Source organism: Macrosteles quadrilineatus, unplaced genomic scaffold, assembly GCF_028750875.1.
Source record: "Macrosteles quadrilineatus isolate MER2022 unplaced genomic scaffold, UCM_ALF_1.0 Scaffold_2__2_contigs__length_208266976, whole genome shotgun sequence".
NCBI lineage: Eukaryota > Metazoa > Arthropoda > Insecta > Hemiptera > Cicadellidae > Macrosteles > Macrosteles quadrilineatus.
Window position 1 is genome coordinate 124,261,456 of NW_026542595.1, and position 19,219 is coordinate 124,280,674.

The following is a 19,219-nucleotide window of genomic DNA, read 5'->3' on the forward strand; positions in this document are numbered from 1 at the left end:
ACGTTTCCAAGTCTTTCATTTAACAATTTCTCCTTATTGCTGTATGAAAATCGCCTTGTCTTACTCAGAAAATATCCTAAATGACTAATGCAAAAAGGTTTGAATGGTTCATTAATGATTGTAGCCATGAAATAAAATTTTGAACCTGTTGTCTTTCATTTGAAAGTTTCTTCCTTATTGTTGTATGGAAATCGCCTTTACGTATTCAGAGAATGTCCTAAATGTTTTAATATTGTAAAATCATATTAGCTATGAAATAAATTTGTTTGAGAACCTGTGACCTCTAAAACTATTTTATTTAGTCAGCATATTAATTACACCTTGTAAAAAATATAATTAAAATATAATTGGAGCAATTATTCGTTTAAACTATAACTCGTTTCATCTAGGTTCCTCAATTGCAAAATGCAATAGTTTCAAAGCTATAACAATAGTACAATAATGTTCGCTGCTTCTCTATAACCAACATAAAGTATCATCTGACCTACAAACGACGAATTGACTGGAAAATCCTTAATACGTGTTTTTGCCCTGTTGTTACACTTCAGTAGAGATATAAGTGATGCAATGAATATATCTTATATAAAACTACGTTATATTGGTTACTGATCTCTTTGTATGATGTACTATTATGGTCTTTAGTCTTTTAGTATATTTTGCAATGTATGCTTGAAAATTCATTTATACTGTTGAAATTATACTGTTTCATTGATGTCTGTTTCATTGTGTTATTAATACTGTTGATAATTTTTGAAATGATTGTGTACTATATTTTGAAAGCAGACTAGATATAAACTATTTTTGTAATGAACTGTTACACCCATGCTTTGCAATGGTAAGAGGGCACGGCAGAGAATAATGCTTTTATTTTGACATGCTGTTTGAAATGGCTATACATATATTATTAATTTCAGGAGCAAACCTTATTTTTCATTGGTCCCTCTTTTTTTTTGACTAAACAAATAATAATAATTCTTTTCCTACAGTTACCTAACAATGTACATGTTCTCTCACTGATTTGAGAAAGCAAAGTGGCCAATTCACTCATCAGTGAGACAATGTTAACATTGTCTCACTCTAATTACTTTGTCTCACTCACTCCAGATTTGCAACGTGAAGGCACGAAATAGTGAGCGCGTAACATGCAGACAAGGTCGTATGCGCGCGAAATACGTTGGCACCACTGGCTGTAAATCAGCTGGTCAGCTATTATACTGTCGTATCATTAAATGTAGTATTAAAAGTTTAAAAATATGTCACGTTTATTTACCAATTTATTTGTTTTATGGCAACTGTAGGAAAAATATAATGTGCAACTCGGGTGCAAAGTGCAATTGCCTCACTCGAGAAACCATTCCTCACTCGCCTACGGCTCGTGAGTAAGTATTTCTCTCGAGTGAGTCAATTGCTCCCTTTGCTCACTAGTTGTACAAATAACTATTGTCCCTTACTAAATAATTCATACATTTCCACAATGTAAATAAAACACCCCAAAAAACCCTTTCAAGTAAATAAACAAAAAGCTGTTAATTGCATTGACCAGCTGGAGCATATAAGGCGCAGTCTTAGGAAATCAGCCTGTGGGGTGGATAAGCTGTTAAATTAAAATTCACACTTGAAATCGCAAGAAGAAAAGTTGGTTAGCATCACTGGATCTATAGAAGTGAGGTTAAGGAATAAATCAAACGCTAACAGAACGAAATCCTAAAGGAAATGGCCTTTACCTCCTACTCCTTCTAGATCATAAGCTTTACAATGGCATCTCAATCATAAAAAATTAGTAGTACGGATGAAAAAGGCCTGTTATAGTAGTATGTTTTCTGTGCTGTTACAGAGTAAATACTATAAGTATAGAGATAGATAGTACAGGTTTTTGGATCTCCTTTTTGCGCTAGATTAGTTCTAGTCTCGGCCATTTGCGGTGACTAGGCACTCGAAATGTAATAACTGGAACTGTTGGTGAATGTATCTACCCAATTACCACAACACTTACTGTGATTGAGGTGATTGTTTTGGCCAAAACAGGCTAGAAACAATAGTGTACAATGTTTCTCAATGTAGCTTGTCATCACACCGGACATAAATAAACATTTTTTAGACATTTTTTAGAAATTTAGTAGACATTTTGTATTTTCCAAACATGATCATTTTGGTTGAGAGATTTAATCCACGTTATGATAATACAAGGTGTTGCACGGAGCAAACGAGGGTCGTAGCATTGTCGCTATAGCTACTCAGACACATTGACCCTGTAGAATATTGATTTGAACAATATTCGTGAATTTATTACCAACGGGTGTGTGACTTAGTGCGCTATAACTTATATAAATAATTATAAGGCGTTGTTTATAGGTTTGGTGGGAACATATTTGGATATGTAGACAATCTTATATTTAGGGTTGATGATTTTAAATATTTACTAGTAACATGAAGTATGCATGTGGTAAATGTATGTAGCCTTAAAAATAGCGAATTGATAGACGTGGTGTTTACACTTTATCGTTGTACTTTGGTTCACTCTAATTTGAAAATGTCATATTTGAGGTTACTGATAAAGATGTTAAAATTTGTTTAAAAGAAGTGGATAAATAATTGGCTTCATGGATCATTAAAAAAGTCTTGTTTAATCTATCGGGATATATGACTATTTGTCCATTTTCCATTGCCATTGTTGCGTATTCAAATTCATTTTACCAGCGAGCAGCTGAAAATTGATATAAAATAGCTTCCTGAAATTGATGTTGCGTCAGAACGAACGTACAGTTCCATATTTAAATAAATTGGGGAACATAAGGGTAAGGGATGTTTATTATATATAATTTTGAAACTTATGTTGCATTATAACACGGAAATTTAAACCGTTCCGGTATGAAAAGCTCAAAATCTCTCAAACCAATTATCAACATAGAGTTTATGTCCAAAACAAAGTTTAAAAAGGCTATGCATGTTTTAAATAGACAACATATAAATTGAAATGTTACATCATGAAATTAAGGGTAGATTTTTACATTGCAAGCCGGTGAGTCGGAACATGTTCATGGCAGGCACAGAGTTACACGGTAACTTGCGTTTACGTCACGCATTATTAAGTCTGCAGAAGGAGCGATATCTTTTACGTTTTTTAAGATTTTGCACGCGAATGCGATATCATTCTAAGAGTAATAGTTGCGTTAGAGAGAACGTACAGTTTTTACATATTTCAAATAAATTTGGGATAGTTAGGTATTTAAAATACGTTTCTAAAGTTCGCGTTTTAGACTACTGTTCTGTGTGTGAAACTATGATCGTCTTGCATAGGATGTCTTTAAATTTTGCCATTTTACTTTAACCCTAGAATACCCTTAGCAATAACATATTGCATTTAAATAAGGGTTTAAAATATTATGTTTATGTACAAAATTATGACGTAAATTCTAGTGAAATTATTAGAATACAAGTTATGGTCCTATATAGCAAATAGGGATGGCGAAATTGCTTTGAAATACTTAAAACATATTATAAAAACTCTTTCATTTTAATAAAAATGATTCATATATAAATCCCAAAGTACCCATGGTCCCAAGAACTTGTGAGAAAACTACAAGTCACAACCCCATAAACCATATACTTAAAATGTTTGTCATCGTCATGACAAACAATTCCGTGAATTTGAAGGTTTCTCGTCAGAAACCTTGCGCTAAACCATCCATTATTTCATAAACTGCCTTTGTAATTCCTTTATAAAGGGAACTTTCCATACACCTAATGTTAAAATACCTCTTAATTTATCACTTTATTAAAATCATGTGATTATTTCTTTGTACTACTGTATTATGTTTTGTTTATTTCAGCTTAACTTAACCAATTAAAAGTTTTATTATTACTTGTGAAGTCAAACGGGATAAAGCCCGTGGGTAACAGCTAGTTACTATAACAGTGAATCAAAGAAAACAGTAATTAAAAAAGTTTAAAAAAATGGCATTTGACAATTTAATTAAATAAAATAATCATATGCACATAGTCCATTTATTTGCAACAGTAATATTGTATAAAAAAAATGTAATGTATATGAGAGTAATACTTTGTATTATCTTATTACTGGGTCAGAGCACAAGACTTTAGTCCAAGGGGTCCCGGGTTCAAATCACCAAATCAGCAATAGATTTTATCTAAGTGATAATGCCGCAACCACTATGTCTAGCCTAAATTAATGTGATAAACCATCTCGGGCTCGCGTCTAGCGTCCTAGGAGAAAAATATCTTGGAGCAAGCTTAACATAAAATACAGTGTATATAAATTCGGAATTTACTTTTTAAAATATTGGAAATGCTCCCCTTGACCTTCATTATGTTCAGGGTTGTGTATTTTATTAATAAAGATTAGAGATATTGATTTTAACAGGTTGTAAAAAAATCCCCTGAAATGTTTTGTACAGAGAGTAGAGTTGTTGAAAAACTACCATGTAATGATTAGTCAACTAATTATAAACAAAGCTAATCTTATCTAACTGAAATATTATAAAACTATCTGTTGCTAGCGTTTAGTGTTTGTTCCGTCCGTAGAGTTAAATACAACAAAAGTGGTGTTGGTAAAATACTAGTTTTAATTCAGTTAATTTTATATTTTTTATTTTTTATAATGTGATGTTTATACATGCTAGGAATTTACTTTTCTGTCTTCCTTAAAAACCAATATGGATGAGGTGAGGGCTCAACTTTTCGTAGCAAACAAGTTTAAAATTGTTGTTCTTAGATTAATTTATGCAAAATTTTCCAACATTTTAAATCAACCATAATTCGCATTTTAAGGTCAAACAAAGTATAACTCACAACAAAATTACCACTAAACGTCTGCTTGTCTTTAGTACATTTTTAAACAAATATGGTAAATAGTAATTTTACTTATAACAAAAAACTTCTATTAGAAACGTTTCATATGTCTCTCCAAACCTTCAGCATGGTAACACCTTTTTCAGAATCTAATTCCTCCTTTTTTGGAATAAGATACTTCATTGGAGACCATGAAAGTTGTTCCTGATAAAGAGGTCATAAATACATAAGTTAAGGATTGACTACTGTAGTCATCCAATGTCATTGTCATATGGCAGGTATTTTAAATCCGTCAATCAACATAATTTTCATTTTGTGTTATGTTTATATGTGTTATATTTTGATGACTTATATGTTTATGTTTATGATTATATACGTAATACTAACAAAATATTTATGTTCCTAGTTTGGTGAAGATATAAAGCCTAGTCCGTTAAGCCAACCACTCGACCTAGCTATTGTATCCCGCCAGTTCTGGGATGCTTCAGAACCGACCGCCAGACCGTCCGAACTCATCCATCCGGTGAAGCATGTCTGGTACATATACAACATAGGGGTTCCTTTCTGCAAAACCAAAGCAAACTGCAAAAAAGTAGTGAAACTGCTTCAAGAAAGATGCATGACCGTCATGAAAATGACTGATATACCCTTTAAGTAAGTACTTGTTAATTACTTTATAGGTTAGTTCTAAAGTAAACCATTGGTAATGATCTATGTTTATCACTCAGTATTCGGTAAGGGGGTTTTTTTTATTCTAGGAAGAAAATATGCAAAATAGAATTGACTATAGTCTGTGTAATGGAACCTGTCTCCTGTCCCGTCTATTTAGGGAATGGCAAGTTGAATGATTTAAAGTTGAAGAATGTGATGGCCCATAAATACTAGGCCTACTTTTCCTAATGTTCGGTAATAGCCAGTTAGTACTGACTAAACTAAACTCAACTTATATAATGTTTTGTATGATCTAGTTAATCTAGTTAAATCAACAGAGACGTATAACATTATTTTACTGGATATACATAAATATACTATTTTTATTTTGTAAACACACTTCACTCGTCTTCAGTTTTTGAAAACCGTATCAAATTAACCTAAAATGTTGTAAAATATTTCGAAGGAACATGAAATGTCGGAGAAACATTAAGAATACTTCTTTATGCCAAAACTTTACGAATCTACATGCAAAATATTTTTATATAATTTGTGTTATAGGCAAAGTTTTCACTAAACCAATTTTTTATTCAACATTGTAAGCTACATAACTTGTTCCTAAATAGTATTTTTTTCAGTTTCCTAGTAGGTGGGGACGGAAGAGTCTACGAAGGTAGGGGGTGGTTTTATCAACCACCGGGCTTCAAACGTTTTCCTGACGAAGGATGTGACAGAATAGACATTGCATACATAAACAGTGATACGAGTAAGTTTTATTATATCTTTCAAATTAAAACTATTTCTAATTGAGGTACACGACACTCTAAGTCAAATAGAAAAGTCTGATCATCAAGATATGTTCAGTACCATTTCAAATTCAACTCCCTGATTAAAATTTTAAAATTTTGAGAATGTTTCTCAATTTGTAATTGAATTTAAATGAAAAATATGTAATATATTTTATTGAAGTGTAATATGTTCAGAGTGATTAGTTTTCCATATATAACCTGTAATAGTAATACCCCAAAATACCTGCAGCATAAATGAACTTCCATTTTTCTAAAATGTTTTTCATTAATACAGTATATTATCCTTAAAAGAAGTACACTTGCCAATGCTTGTAAAAATAAATCCATAAACAAGAAATCTTCCCTGATTTACTTATTCTCCATAAATAACACAAAAAATTTTAATTTAGCTTAAAGTTTTTTAACCAAACCAATAAGTGTACAACAACACTCAAATGTAATGAATCATTTGCTTTTTTTTGGCTGCACAAAATGGTGGTGCATCAATTTTATTGTTTGGATTAAAAATAACAATGCTACGTTGAATTAATATAAGGACTTAATTAAAGAAAAAACTCAATTCACTTACGAAATATGTTCTTTGGGCTAAGCCCAGAAGATCGCGGTGCACAGATACCGAATCTCTTTACACGGTGTCCTTAAAAAAAAAAAAAAAAAAAACTCAAAGCATACTTAACACCCCTAAAGTAACTAAGAGTATGTTCTTTGAATTGTCCATGGAGCTTTAAATCTTATGAGGGATTTTATTAAATTAAATCCAACCTTTGTAGTATTTCATTCCTAATATTTTTTATCTTTATAACTTTTTCAGAGAAACAAGTTAGCTACCAGATGATGAAATCTACCTTGGATTTAATAACCTTAGGATTGAACCAGGGTTACATTGACTCAGAATACCAGTCTAAAGAATGGAACAGAATTGGAGAACCTATTGAAGATGATCCTAACAAACCATTCGGGTAGAGGTTTCAAATATAATTCCCATATATGGGATTGTATGTATATATTAAAATGCTGGAGGAATCCATTTATATAATAATAGTTTTATACAAAAATAACAAATGTTAACATGTAAATTTTGATTGACACTAGTTTTACATATAAAAAAATAGTGATAGTGACTATGAGAAATAATTCAAGACAATAATACTTAAAACAATTAACTAGTTGCAATTTAATACAACAGCCTTGTATAATACAACTGTATATTACTTTTACCGAAGGTATTATATTTTATGTAATGTGGTCTCAAGAAAAGAGTCAATTTTTTTTTCTTAACCACCAATAATTTGTTTGGCATTACATTTATCTTTAAATGAAGGTATATTTGTGAGCAATAATTATCATTTGTTTATAAAGCTTTATGAATAGGGAAGTTGTTTTTCTATAAGTAGGCAACGCAAGTAGAACTACAGCTTTAACAAATAAGCTAGAATATATTATTCTGCATGCTTATACTTGGTCTAATTGGGTCTGTTATTTATTTTTCATTTTGATAGTGAAGTAGACGTCCATTCAATAAAGAAAAGCCATTGGTTTTTACTTTTTAAATATTAATGTATTATTTCTACTATTTATCTTAATATATTAGTTTTTCATACTATGTTAGATATTAAGGAAATTTTACATATAAGCCCCCCCAAAAGTAATCATTTCGAATTAAAATAGTTAAAAAGCGCAATAAAATCATTGTAAATTAATTTAACGAAATTTTACATCAGAATGCTACGTTAGTGGAACTGTTTTATATTTTTTGTTCGTAATTGCCTAATACTCCTAAATTGGGAATTGAATATATAATTCAGGATTTATAATCTTGTTCCATAGTCAAAGGTAGAAAAAATTGACGATTCCATTGTAAGTTTTAACAAATAATATGTTTTAACGTTAGTTTTTTCTTTTGCAAACTTCATTAAAGTTAAACACATTTTGTTTATTTTGACTTTACGTCAATCAGAGAAAATTGAAATGTTTCACATATTTTATGAAACCCAGAGTAAAATTTCATTCTATTGCACAGCATGGAGAAAATTATAATTATTGTTTAATTAACTCCATTAAAAGTTATTTCACATTTGTATTACATACGTCATATGATACACGTATTTGGGGGAGCGAGCTGTTCTAATGGTAGAGCGTGAAACTTCAATCCCCAAGTAATGTGAAAAACAATTCCAGGCTAGAACCTAGAGAGAAAAATACTGAAGTGTTAACCATTTAAAAAGCATAATTATGTTTACTAGAATTTCCACGGTATAAACTTATTATCACATCATTCACAACTTCTTTGGAGCGCGAGTAACAAATCCGACAAATGGATTTCGTATTTCTCAATCAATTGGAAACGCTTTCATTGCATTGTGCGCTCCATCAAATTAAATGTCCGTAGTAAATATGTACCTTTAAATACTACATACTTATTAATTGTATAAAAAAACTGTTAACATATTTTTATGTGTCCTTTAAGTTATCTAAATTAGGCTTAATAACTGCATAACTTTATAATTTTAGTCTTTTTCTAGTGGTTAAGGTACGGAATATTTGTTCAGACGATATCAAATATAATAAATATATTATTCACTTTAAAAAATTTGAGTGGAGGCTCACATTCAGATCAACAGACCTAGCAAAAATTAAAACAATAATATTTCTTAATTAAATTATAAAACTATAAAAATAAGATAAACATTTTGTGTGAACTTTGATAAAAACGTGGAAATCATAAGTTAAAGTTCAAGGTTATGTTTATTATGCAGTAAATACGTACTGCAAGCTAAAGTACAGAAAACTGGCTTATTCATATTTATGTTCACATTTGTATTGTTTAAAAAATATAAACAGCTGATTTCAATAGTGGATCAAATTGAAAGCTAACACTAGCGCGTGTAGTAGAAAAATAAAGAACTTATTGAGAGCAAGGGAAATCGATAGCCATCGACAAAATGGAATATCTGGTTCCTAGAACTTTTGGAAGTCTGTATATAAAATAAATAAAGTAGCCACATAACTGTTTAAACAGGACAAATTTCAACGTTTTGACTTAAAATCTTTGTTTCAATTCCTCCTAACACTTAACATCCCTGATCAATATAGAAATGAAATGTTAAAAGATATAAAACCTAGTGAAAACTCATACCAAAAATCTTTTACAGCTGTTGATTTTTTTACATAAACAAAGCCACAATACAAGTCAAACATTATTTACGATGTTTTCCTCTGACTATGAATACTACACTGCGAGTTCTACTAGGCAGAGCCATTTGTTTTGATTAACACAAACTTTGACAACCGTAATTGCCTTTGCCAACTCTGAGCCATCTCTTTGCGCCAGTTACAAGGGCAAAACTGTTCCTTCACTAAGCCATAGTTAGTAATTATATTGCGGTATATTATACGTTTTAAACGTGGAATTACGTGCATAATTTATCTTGTTCATTTTAACAACATATATTCTTCTATTTGGTATCCAAGAAGAGTTGGATGACCAGTATGTTAGCCTTGGATTAACCCAGGTCCAGTAGTGCTGGACTTTGGTCCCCAAGGTACCTGGTTCAAATCCTGGTAATCGTTTATTTATGCTATGCATTAAAGACCCTTTGTGCCTACCCTGAATTAAATAAGTATGGTTCCGGGCTGGATAAAACAGTCGACATAAACATTTACGTTTTAGAGCATTTTCCATATAAACAGAAAGTATTTGAATACTTATCGGGAGCCTGGTATGATGACTTCACAACCTATGGGGCAGAATACTAAACATTCGAGGTGATGATGTTATTTAAGTGCATGGAAACTGTAAAGGATTTTCAATTTAGGCTCGCATTGACATTATAACCATCTACCTATTGAGGATCGCAGACTATAAAACTATAAAGAAGGCAAATAAAACTAGTAAGATTATTCTGGTAGGTTATATTTTTTTACAAAAATATTGCAAGAAAATCCTATTGTGACTTCAAAATTTTAAGTGTAGTTAGTTCCATTAAAAGGAAAATTCATCATTTGGGTAACCTCAAGTATTTGATGCAATAATAAATCTGTAAATAAGGTTCAAGTATAAACAGGTGGGGATTCAAGTAGCTTATTGAGTGGAGTGGTGAGGCTCTTCAGCCATCTCGATAGAGTAACATCTCCCTTTGTATGGTTCATAACATTCCAATCGTTATTTGTGTAAGCTTCGTAAAGTAATCTTTAGTAAATATATATTTTTAGCTCTTTTATGACTTATATTTCAGATTCAGCATCGAAATATCTCAAATAATCAAAAGTCATTTTAAATACAAAAGTATACTGTATTAAAGATGATACGAGTATGATAACTGATGAAACTCTTACGATTAAAAATACTAGTAAAAAAGTGTTTGATAATTAATTTCGCTATGCTTATTTGACCTACTATCAATCTTAGTGTTTTCAAATGTGTTTTTCAGTTTTAAGATACATATTTCAAATATTAGTTGGGACAACTAGCAAGCTTCTTTATTGATTGCAAACGTAAGAAGATCGAGTTGAAAACGAAAAGTGAATTCAATACCCAAACAAACACTTATGGAAAAATTTCACGATTACATACTACAGCATGAAAATAATAGCAGTAGTGAGAACCAAATACACGAACTGAAATTAAATGAAATAATATTTTATTTCCCATTAATTATATACATATAAGAATATTCTTTTTTTTACTTAAATATAATACGGCAAAAATTACAATCTAGATAACAAAACAAAAATTATATACCATAAAAATAAAGCGAACAAAGGTGTAAAAAAAATACCTTCTATAACAAAGAAAAAGTCTACATAGGCAGGGCCTGTGCGTAGACTCTAATTGCGAAAAAATTAATTTAAATGGGAGGTAAAAAAATGTATAGGAAAACAAAAAACTAATTCCTATAATTATTTTTTTTTTTATTTGTCTTGCTTGAAACTGAATTTTTATTGTTATGGAATGAAATTGACGATAAAAAACTCTTTGTGCAAACTGAGATCATTTATAAAAATCTGGTGAAGATTAAAGAGGAGAGGTGGAGTGTGGTGTATTGGTCAGTCAGTGAAGGTGGTGTATCAGTGATAGTGTAGTGAAGTGTAGGGTCAACGGCCAGGTCTGCCCAACTAAATACCACATACTAAAAATAAATGTCCTTTGGAATAATTTAAAATCTATTACATTATTTTGTAGTTGATGTTAAATATTGCCTCTTAGACTTAGAGAGTTAAACGTTTTAAGGTTGTAGGAAATGAAATAAAATAATTAACAAGTAAACATTTATGTACCACCACAAAGGGGAAAACATTATTCAATTTATATTGTATTTATCAAGTTATTACCAGGATTATTTCTATAAATGAATTTGTCATGGCACTTTTGACCAATTGGTAAAGCAAAATTACTTTTTTTATCTTTCAACCCCTCTCTTGAATATTTGGAAAATCTCTTATTTTACATAATTAAAAGTCTTGAGTGTTTTTTTTAGTGCATCAGACATTAAACATTTGGAAAGTTTAATAGTGAAAAGTTAAAATTCTTATCAACCATTCGACTTTATCTTGAATATCATAGATGATGTAGGCCTATGATAGTTCATTCATATATTTTTTTGTGTGAAGCTTGTATCTGAACTAGAAAGTCACACCTCCCAATTTCTTGTTACAGCTATCAAAAAAGTAATTTTATAATATTACAAGACTGGCTGTTTAAAACTATTGCCATTTTTACATTCTATTTTTTAGTAAATCTAACCATCAGAGTTTAAACAGCCATTAGGCTTATGTTACCCTTTTCTTGTTTGAAACCCCCAAAATCCTATTTTAAATACTACTACTGTTTCAATTATTCGCCATGCTAATCAATTGTGCCTAAGCTAATATACCTACTAATGAAATCATACGCATAATTGTTTATGTGTGGTGTAACATTTGCATGAATGAATAATCAGTAATCCTCCTACTACTTCCTTCAAAATTACCAATAGTGTAGGCCTAATTGCAAATGTTTGATACATTTTAAGTAATTTAGGCAAAATAATGTTTTATTGTTATTCTGTTGAATTGCATGCACATATTTTAAGATAGAATGTAATTTATTTATCATTAACTATGAAAAGTTCACTAGAACGTGGTAAATTGGATTTTGTACAATATTTATATATGATAGATAATAATCGTGCAATTTTACACAAGCGTTTTTCGTACTTAATTTATCCATTAGCCGGATACCCATAAGTAAGTACGGTAACCATAACATACGTTTGCTATAATTACTGAATTATAATTAAATATAGTTTTATCCCAAGATAACTGCAAACTTCACTAGTTTTTGGCGCAAAAATAAGGAAAACTGCCTAAAAGGAAATTTTGCTCTAACCCCTCAGGTGGTGAAACTTATAGTTTTCCTCCAACAGGAGCATTCGAAATTAAAAAATGCATTTTAATTGTTTTTGCTTCTAAGGTAGGGAATAACATTAAAATACTACCCTTTGTTGTGCGAAAATATGACAGTATTTCCGGTAGAATCTTGGTGTTTTACCTCATATTTGTTGACGTAAACAAATTTGTCTTAAGATAGCCATAGCATCTTTATTCAAGGGTCAAGAACCTAACAGTAACTTTAGACAGAAGTACCGTCAGCACACAAATAACGCCGCCACTTCGACCTTTGTCTGCAAGCTGTTTGTCTTTGTTTCTTGGAAAATCTTGGCAAATATCCATGAATGTTTCACTATATTGCAAGAAAATACAGTTAGTTCAGCGTCGTGCTTCTGGTAACAATTCCTGCTGTGCTCATACCAGGTTTTTTTATTATGTTTTTATTTATTTTATTTATTATTTATTTTTATAGATTTGTACTTGATTTGTAAAATTATTTACGAATGGATGTGCATTAGTGCATTGTTAATTTGTAAATGTACATTCACAGTTTATAAAACTAATTGTATGTGAATGGTACGTATACATTTGGGCACATGCAGCAACAAGATGAATAATGTATTTACACGTTAAATGATGATGACTAAATTATTTAAACTTAAGTATACATCTTATTTATCTCACATCGTCCATTGTTTACCGACATATCAATTTAGGCAATGCCTTATACAATGCTCTTTTTTAAGCTTAGTCCTTAAATAATCAACGTCTAATTCATAAATATTTCAAGACCAAACTCAAAGATGAAAAACCGATGGATGTGAATTCTTAGTCTGAGTTTAATCTTAAAACTAAATCTAAATGAATTAAGAACTTCCCTAAATTAACCAAGCAAATTGGCAGTAAAAAAACTCATTAATCTTAAAGCCAACAGGCAAACTCAAACTTTTTCTTTTTAAATTCCTCGGCGTTTTAGTTCATTAGGCAACGTTCTTCAACATTGCTTATTATTTGTATTCACCTCAAGCTCACTAATATATCTCTTTCATGCAGATAGAAGGTTACAGTAAGCTTTCACATTTACAAGGTTACACTTTTATCATACTTTAGTCGTACCATAACTTAATCTACAAGATTAGCCGCTAACTTAAAGTATGAATATATTGTTGTTCATGTAGTTTAAGTGTTAACTTCTAACATTGACTTTGCTTCTAGTTATTACAAAGTCACTATAATGTAGAGTGTATTTAAAACTTTACTAAATAACTGCCCCAACCGGGGTGAAAGTATTTTTATTTATGAACTTACCAAATCCATTTTTTTTTTCACTAAAATAACACTGGGTGTATAGCATACCTGAAACAAAGGTTGGAGTTATAAATAATGTAGTTCAAACAAAAAATTCACAAACATAATGTTTTAAATTCAAAATTCCAACTTAACATGTTGCTTTGGATTTTCCTCGATGCATGAAAATCCTGTAATCAATATAAAAGAACGATAATCTACAATCCTAACGTGTAATTTTTAGTAGAACCATGATAACAAAACTCACATGGGAATTATTAAATGACACTTGTTATCAAGGGTGACTTGTTATCGAGGGTCTTCTTATCGAGGTTCCACTGTATTGATTTTCTGATACATAAGTGATAAGATTAAGAATTAAATACGTTCTTTAATCAAGTGTATGACTACTCAATACATTTTCTTAAGAGTACATGGTAAAAAGTGTGAGAAATATGTGACTCGAGAGTTATTCTTTCTATGTTATGATTTGATGTTGGATTCGGCCATTGACTATATAACACTACTATATATTATGATATTCTATATATTATGATATTCCCACTATTTAAAATAAACAATATATTAAATGCAGAGGTCTGTTTATCAAACATTCGTAGTGTTATATAGTCAATGATTCGGCTCACGTTCTTCGGATGTCATCCTTATGTTGCGACGTTGTGGGACTGAACCACAGAAAACATACTACTATAGTATGTTTTCTGTGGACTGAACCTAGCATTTTGTACAAGGAAACATATGGCTGGTCCCATCTCCCATCTAACTCCTTCATATAACTTCAAACCAAACTATAAGAGAAACGAAGTCCAGGGAAGTTGACGCGTTTAAAAAACGACGACAAAACATCGGGCAAAAATAGCATTACAAGTTTTGATGACCCCTGGAATACTATAACCTTTACGTTATTTTCATTTTCGTGTAGCGTCTATTCAACGTAAAATTATTATACTTCTACATAAGTTAATTTTTCACAAAACTCATAATATTGTATTATTGTTCGGTCAAATGTGTGTCCTTATCTAAGCCTGTCTCATTAAATTAAAAAAGACCATATACTTTTTGTAACATTTATATGGTCTTTAGATTAAAACAGGTACTTGTAACAATTATTTTGTCAAACCTTTGATTATTTTGAGTAATTTTACATTATTTTTTTACTGTTTTCATTGGCAGGATTTGAACCCGGGGACCTCAGACTTTGAAGTCCCACGCTATTTAATTACACAATCAAAGATGGCCGGATACTTCATGATCAGTATTTCCAGGTTCTAGACGGTTAACCGTACCAAACAACTAACGCAATTTCTGATAGACACTTAAAGAAAAATGCATAAATGTTTCAGATTTTATTTACCGCTCTTCTAAAAGATAGCTGAAAAATTACATATTACGTAGCAATTACAAAAGTCTAAATTACAGGTTATTTTATTGTGACAAGTAGGATCTTAGAAGAAGGCAATGTGTTCAAACACCGAAACATGTTTTGGGCATATTATTTTGGAAATCGCGTAGCTAATTTTTATATTGGGCCATATCACAGATGAAAGAGCTATTTAGTGGTCATAGCTATTAGTATGAATGGACGTTGATTTTTAATTACCCAAATAACACGGTATCCGTAAATACAATACAATACATCATTGTCATTATTAAAATCCATAAATACATTTTAAAAATAAAGTGTTTTTTTCATAATTAGTTTATATAATTTCACGAGCCAGAGATATGTGTGCTCTTATACTGTAAGTACTATTAAATAGTTCAGCGTATGGTTTTATAAATAATTAATGTGAATTTACAACTTCTACTCCGCCATTAGGGGTGCCATTAACCCTTGTCACGGTAGTTGTCCTTCCTCATCAATCTTGGTGGAAAACATCCCTCGCTTTCGTCTCTAGCGGCATTTGGACCATTAAATGTCAAAAATGTTGTTGATATAAATGTTTAAAAATTGTTTGTAAAAGATGGTCGATAGACAACAGCATTTTATTACTTGATAAGTAGTAATAGTTCTCCAAATTGTATTGATTAAACATATAGGCCTATTTCGTATACAAATAAACAGTTTACATTTTATAAACTATTGTAAACTTGAGTTCTCGTTATATCTCCTGTCTCTTAATTTATGGTTTTTAAACTTTATTCATTTTATAAAATTTATTTTGCTCTTCGATATATTTTTCTTACCTTTATCATTTCCCTCTCGTATATCAATTACTTTTTATTTACATACAACTAAAAATTACAATTAATAATCAACAAATAATCCCATACCAAATAACAGATTATTGCTTGTGGGTCGTAATATTGATTTCGGTATAGATTGACCATAATAATTTCCTATTTTAGTTTAGTTTTTCGATACATAGGTAACGTGGGTTGATAATTAATACAGTTTATTAATAACTATTTGTAGTGAGGTAAATAACATTGAATTGTATAGAATTGTTAATGGTTCTATGTAAATAAGCATGTCATCGGGACAAAATATCTATCCCCAAAGAACAATACGAGTACGGTTCGAATCCACCGATAGTAAAATAATAAAAGATGAAATCTTAGCTTAAATAAGTATGAGACATAAATCTAGATGATTCCAAAGCCCTCAAATCCAAACGAAAACTTAATTAGGTCAGAATATAGCTTAGATTTGAAAAATCCTAATACAGATAATTACGTACAACAACAAAAATATGATGGAAGCAAAAAATCAAAACTTATATTTTAAATGTGAATTCGACCTTATTCTTTAGTTTTTCAAATGAACTCATGTAATTTTTTACATTGTTTTGTATATAATTTCATAGAAATATATTTAAAAAACTGTAAAGACTAACCCGTTACATAACTATTGTCCAATCAGTAAATAATTATTGAGGGGTTTTCTAACTGCTAGCCTAGGAGTTTAAATAATTTCGGTGCGAAAGGATCAGGCCCAATTCCCAACATATCCAAAAATATGGCTAGGATTGCTTCCCCTAAGTGTTTGTAGCAGATATTCCCAAAACAAAACACCACAGGTGCGGACATAAATGCACAAAGTATTCGTAAACAAAAGATTTGCGTCAAATATACTTTCACAGCATGTTTTCGAGTGTTTGATGTCGCTTCACGCATGATCGACACAGCAATCATTCTGTCCCTTTGCTGTGAATGATTAACAAGGCATTACTCCCAGGGCAAGTAAATAATACAGCATGTGTATTGGAACTTGTGCCATGGGAAAACTCATCTAGTAGGGGATGAGTTATGTGGCAGTGTCATGTGGATTGGGGTGTAATTTTGAATTTATGTTTGAAACTCGATAACTAAAAGTCATGACTGCGAAATAAATTATTATAACACTGTAAAAATGTGGGGGAACCAATTATTTGGATTTATATCGGTTCATAGCACTCATTTGATTTCACTTAGATAGATTTCATTGTTACGAATTGCTGTAAAATGTTTAGGATGTCCCCAAGTGTAACACAAAATCTTTACGATTTTGCAAAAGCTTTTAAAAATATAATATATTATGTAGTTATAATCTGTTGTTGTGATTCTATGTGCCTGGTTACAATAATGTGATAGTTTAACAATGTTTACATCTACTGGAAAATTATGCTCTGTATTGCAAATGTCTAGATTAAAAGGTGAGCTTTTAGAATCCTCAAAAACTTATATTCCTAACTCGTGCTTTCCGCCTTAAGAACGTAATTGCTTAGTAAATATAATTGAACTATTGTTGAAATCCTTTATTTCACCATTTTAATTTTAAATTAATAAAGAATGGCTGTAAGATAGATTTTATATTGATCTCAAAATAAGTTTTATGTTTCCAATTTTTTTTTAGATTGATATCTTAGTTAGAGTAATGGGCTGAATTACGTTCGCTGATGAGAACTTAGTCCATCTATTTCCCTTTCTCTTCATTAAAGCTTCCAGAGAAGTTTATTTTAATAATTAATTCTTTTTTCATAAGAATTCAGAGTTGTATAAAAATGAATACATCATATTTAAATTTAAATAAAAGAATACAATTGTTAACAATTGATACAGCAGGAAAAGTTATATTAGTAAAAAAAAAATTAATTCAGCATTGCATAATATGTTCAACAAAATTAAGAAACTGGAAACAGATTTTTTTCATAAAAGGTTTTCAGCATAAAATAATACATCCGAACATTGAATAACCGGTCAACTTAAACACTAAGAGGAGATGAAATTTTATGCTAAAGGACTTGTAGGTTATGTCTACGTCTCAAAAAAGTGGAGAAGAAAATAAAAAAATCTAATTTACCGAACGCATGTACAGGACTAATATGCAGTATAGGGTACTCATTAAACTTTTAATTATACTTCCTTACATCCCCAGAAATTTAAGTATAACGATTTTAATATGATATTTGTAGATAGTTAATGAATCATAAAACATATCATTCAAAATAACAAAATCATCATCTTAACACAATAAAACCCTAACTTTATGTTGTTTTCCGTTGCTTAGGAAAGGAAGCTTTCATGACGAAAATGAAACGAAATGAACTCGCCGAATGGAAATGCATGGATATTTGCCAGACTCCCTAAGGCACTAAAACAACCGTGCTTCTGACTAAGGTCAAACCTTTTTTGCTAGACTTAGTTTGCCCATAATCATGAAACATGCTAATTTTGACCTGTATATCCTAAGATAGATCCTAAACATTAAATTCTAAGACTTTGATCACATTATTGTGCAATGTGGTTTTAAACATTAAGTTTCAGATAAAGAGAATAAACACTAAAAGCATTTTATTGATCTTTTAAGTTCAAGTACATTTTTTTCTTTTACTGACCACGCTGACAAACACCTTATTACGTAGCCATAACAATCTTTGTAAATGCAAAACTCGAAGAAATTATTTCCCTACTGTGGTTTTTATCTTGGCTGATGTAGAAATTGGACGACGAATCGTGGTCGGGAATTATAGCAATACTTTTGAGAAGGGTAGCTGCTGAGAAGACCATTTAATTTTTTATAGGAAGTCGATGATATGGTTAGGTCACGGCAATACAAGCAACCTTTAATGGGTTCTTCAGTCCATAAAAAAATGAAATAGTTTAAACAACTTACGTTTTATATTAGAAAAGAGCGTTGTCGACGGAATCAAGAACCAGCCAATAGATTTTGTGATATCGAAGAGGAACCTGTAAATATGTGGTTTCCCTGGACACTAAATTAAAATACCTAGCTCAATAAAATAAAAGGGCAAACTGAATTATTAAACTCAACACTTTTAATTCAACCAACT

At 30.7% G+C, this 19,219-nt stretch overlaps 1 protein-coding gene across 1 annotated transcript; it reads left to right on the forward strand.

The window, feature by feature from the left end:
- The first annotated feature begins 4,621 nt into the window (after positions 1–4,621).
- LOC128984850 (peptidoglycan recognition protein-like) lies at positions 4,622–7,232 on the forward strand. The gene is made up of 4 exons (XM_054404219.1): positions 4,622–4,682; positions 5,216–5,463; positions 6,099–6,226; positions 7,081–7,232. Exons 1-4 carry the CDS (start codon positions 4,674–4,676, stop codon positions 7,230–7,232), a joined length of 537 nt encoding a protein of 178 aa, XP_054260194.1. The 5' UTR covers positions 4,622–4,673.
- Positions 7,233–19,219: the final 11,987 nt, after the last annotated feature.

Bases quoted from the DNA above. Each gene is read 5' to 3' on its own strand.
- LOC128984850 (XM_054404219.1), top strand. The intron at 5,464-6,098 runs GTAAGTACTTGT...TATTTTTTTCAG, and splicing joins ATGACTGATATACCCTTTAA to TTTCCTAGTAGGTGGGGACG. The intron at 6,227-7,080 runs GTAAGTTTTATT...TAACTTTTTCAG, and splicing joins ATACATAAACAGTGATACGA to AGAAACAAGTTAGCTACCAG.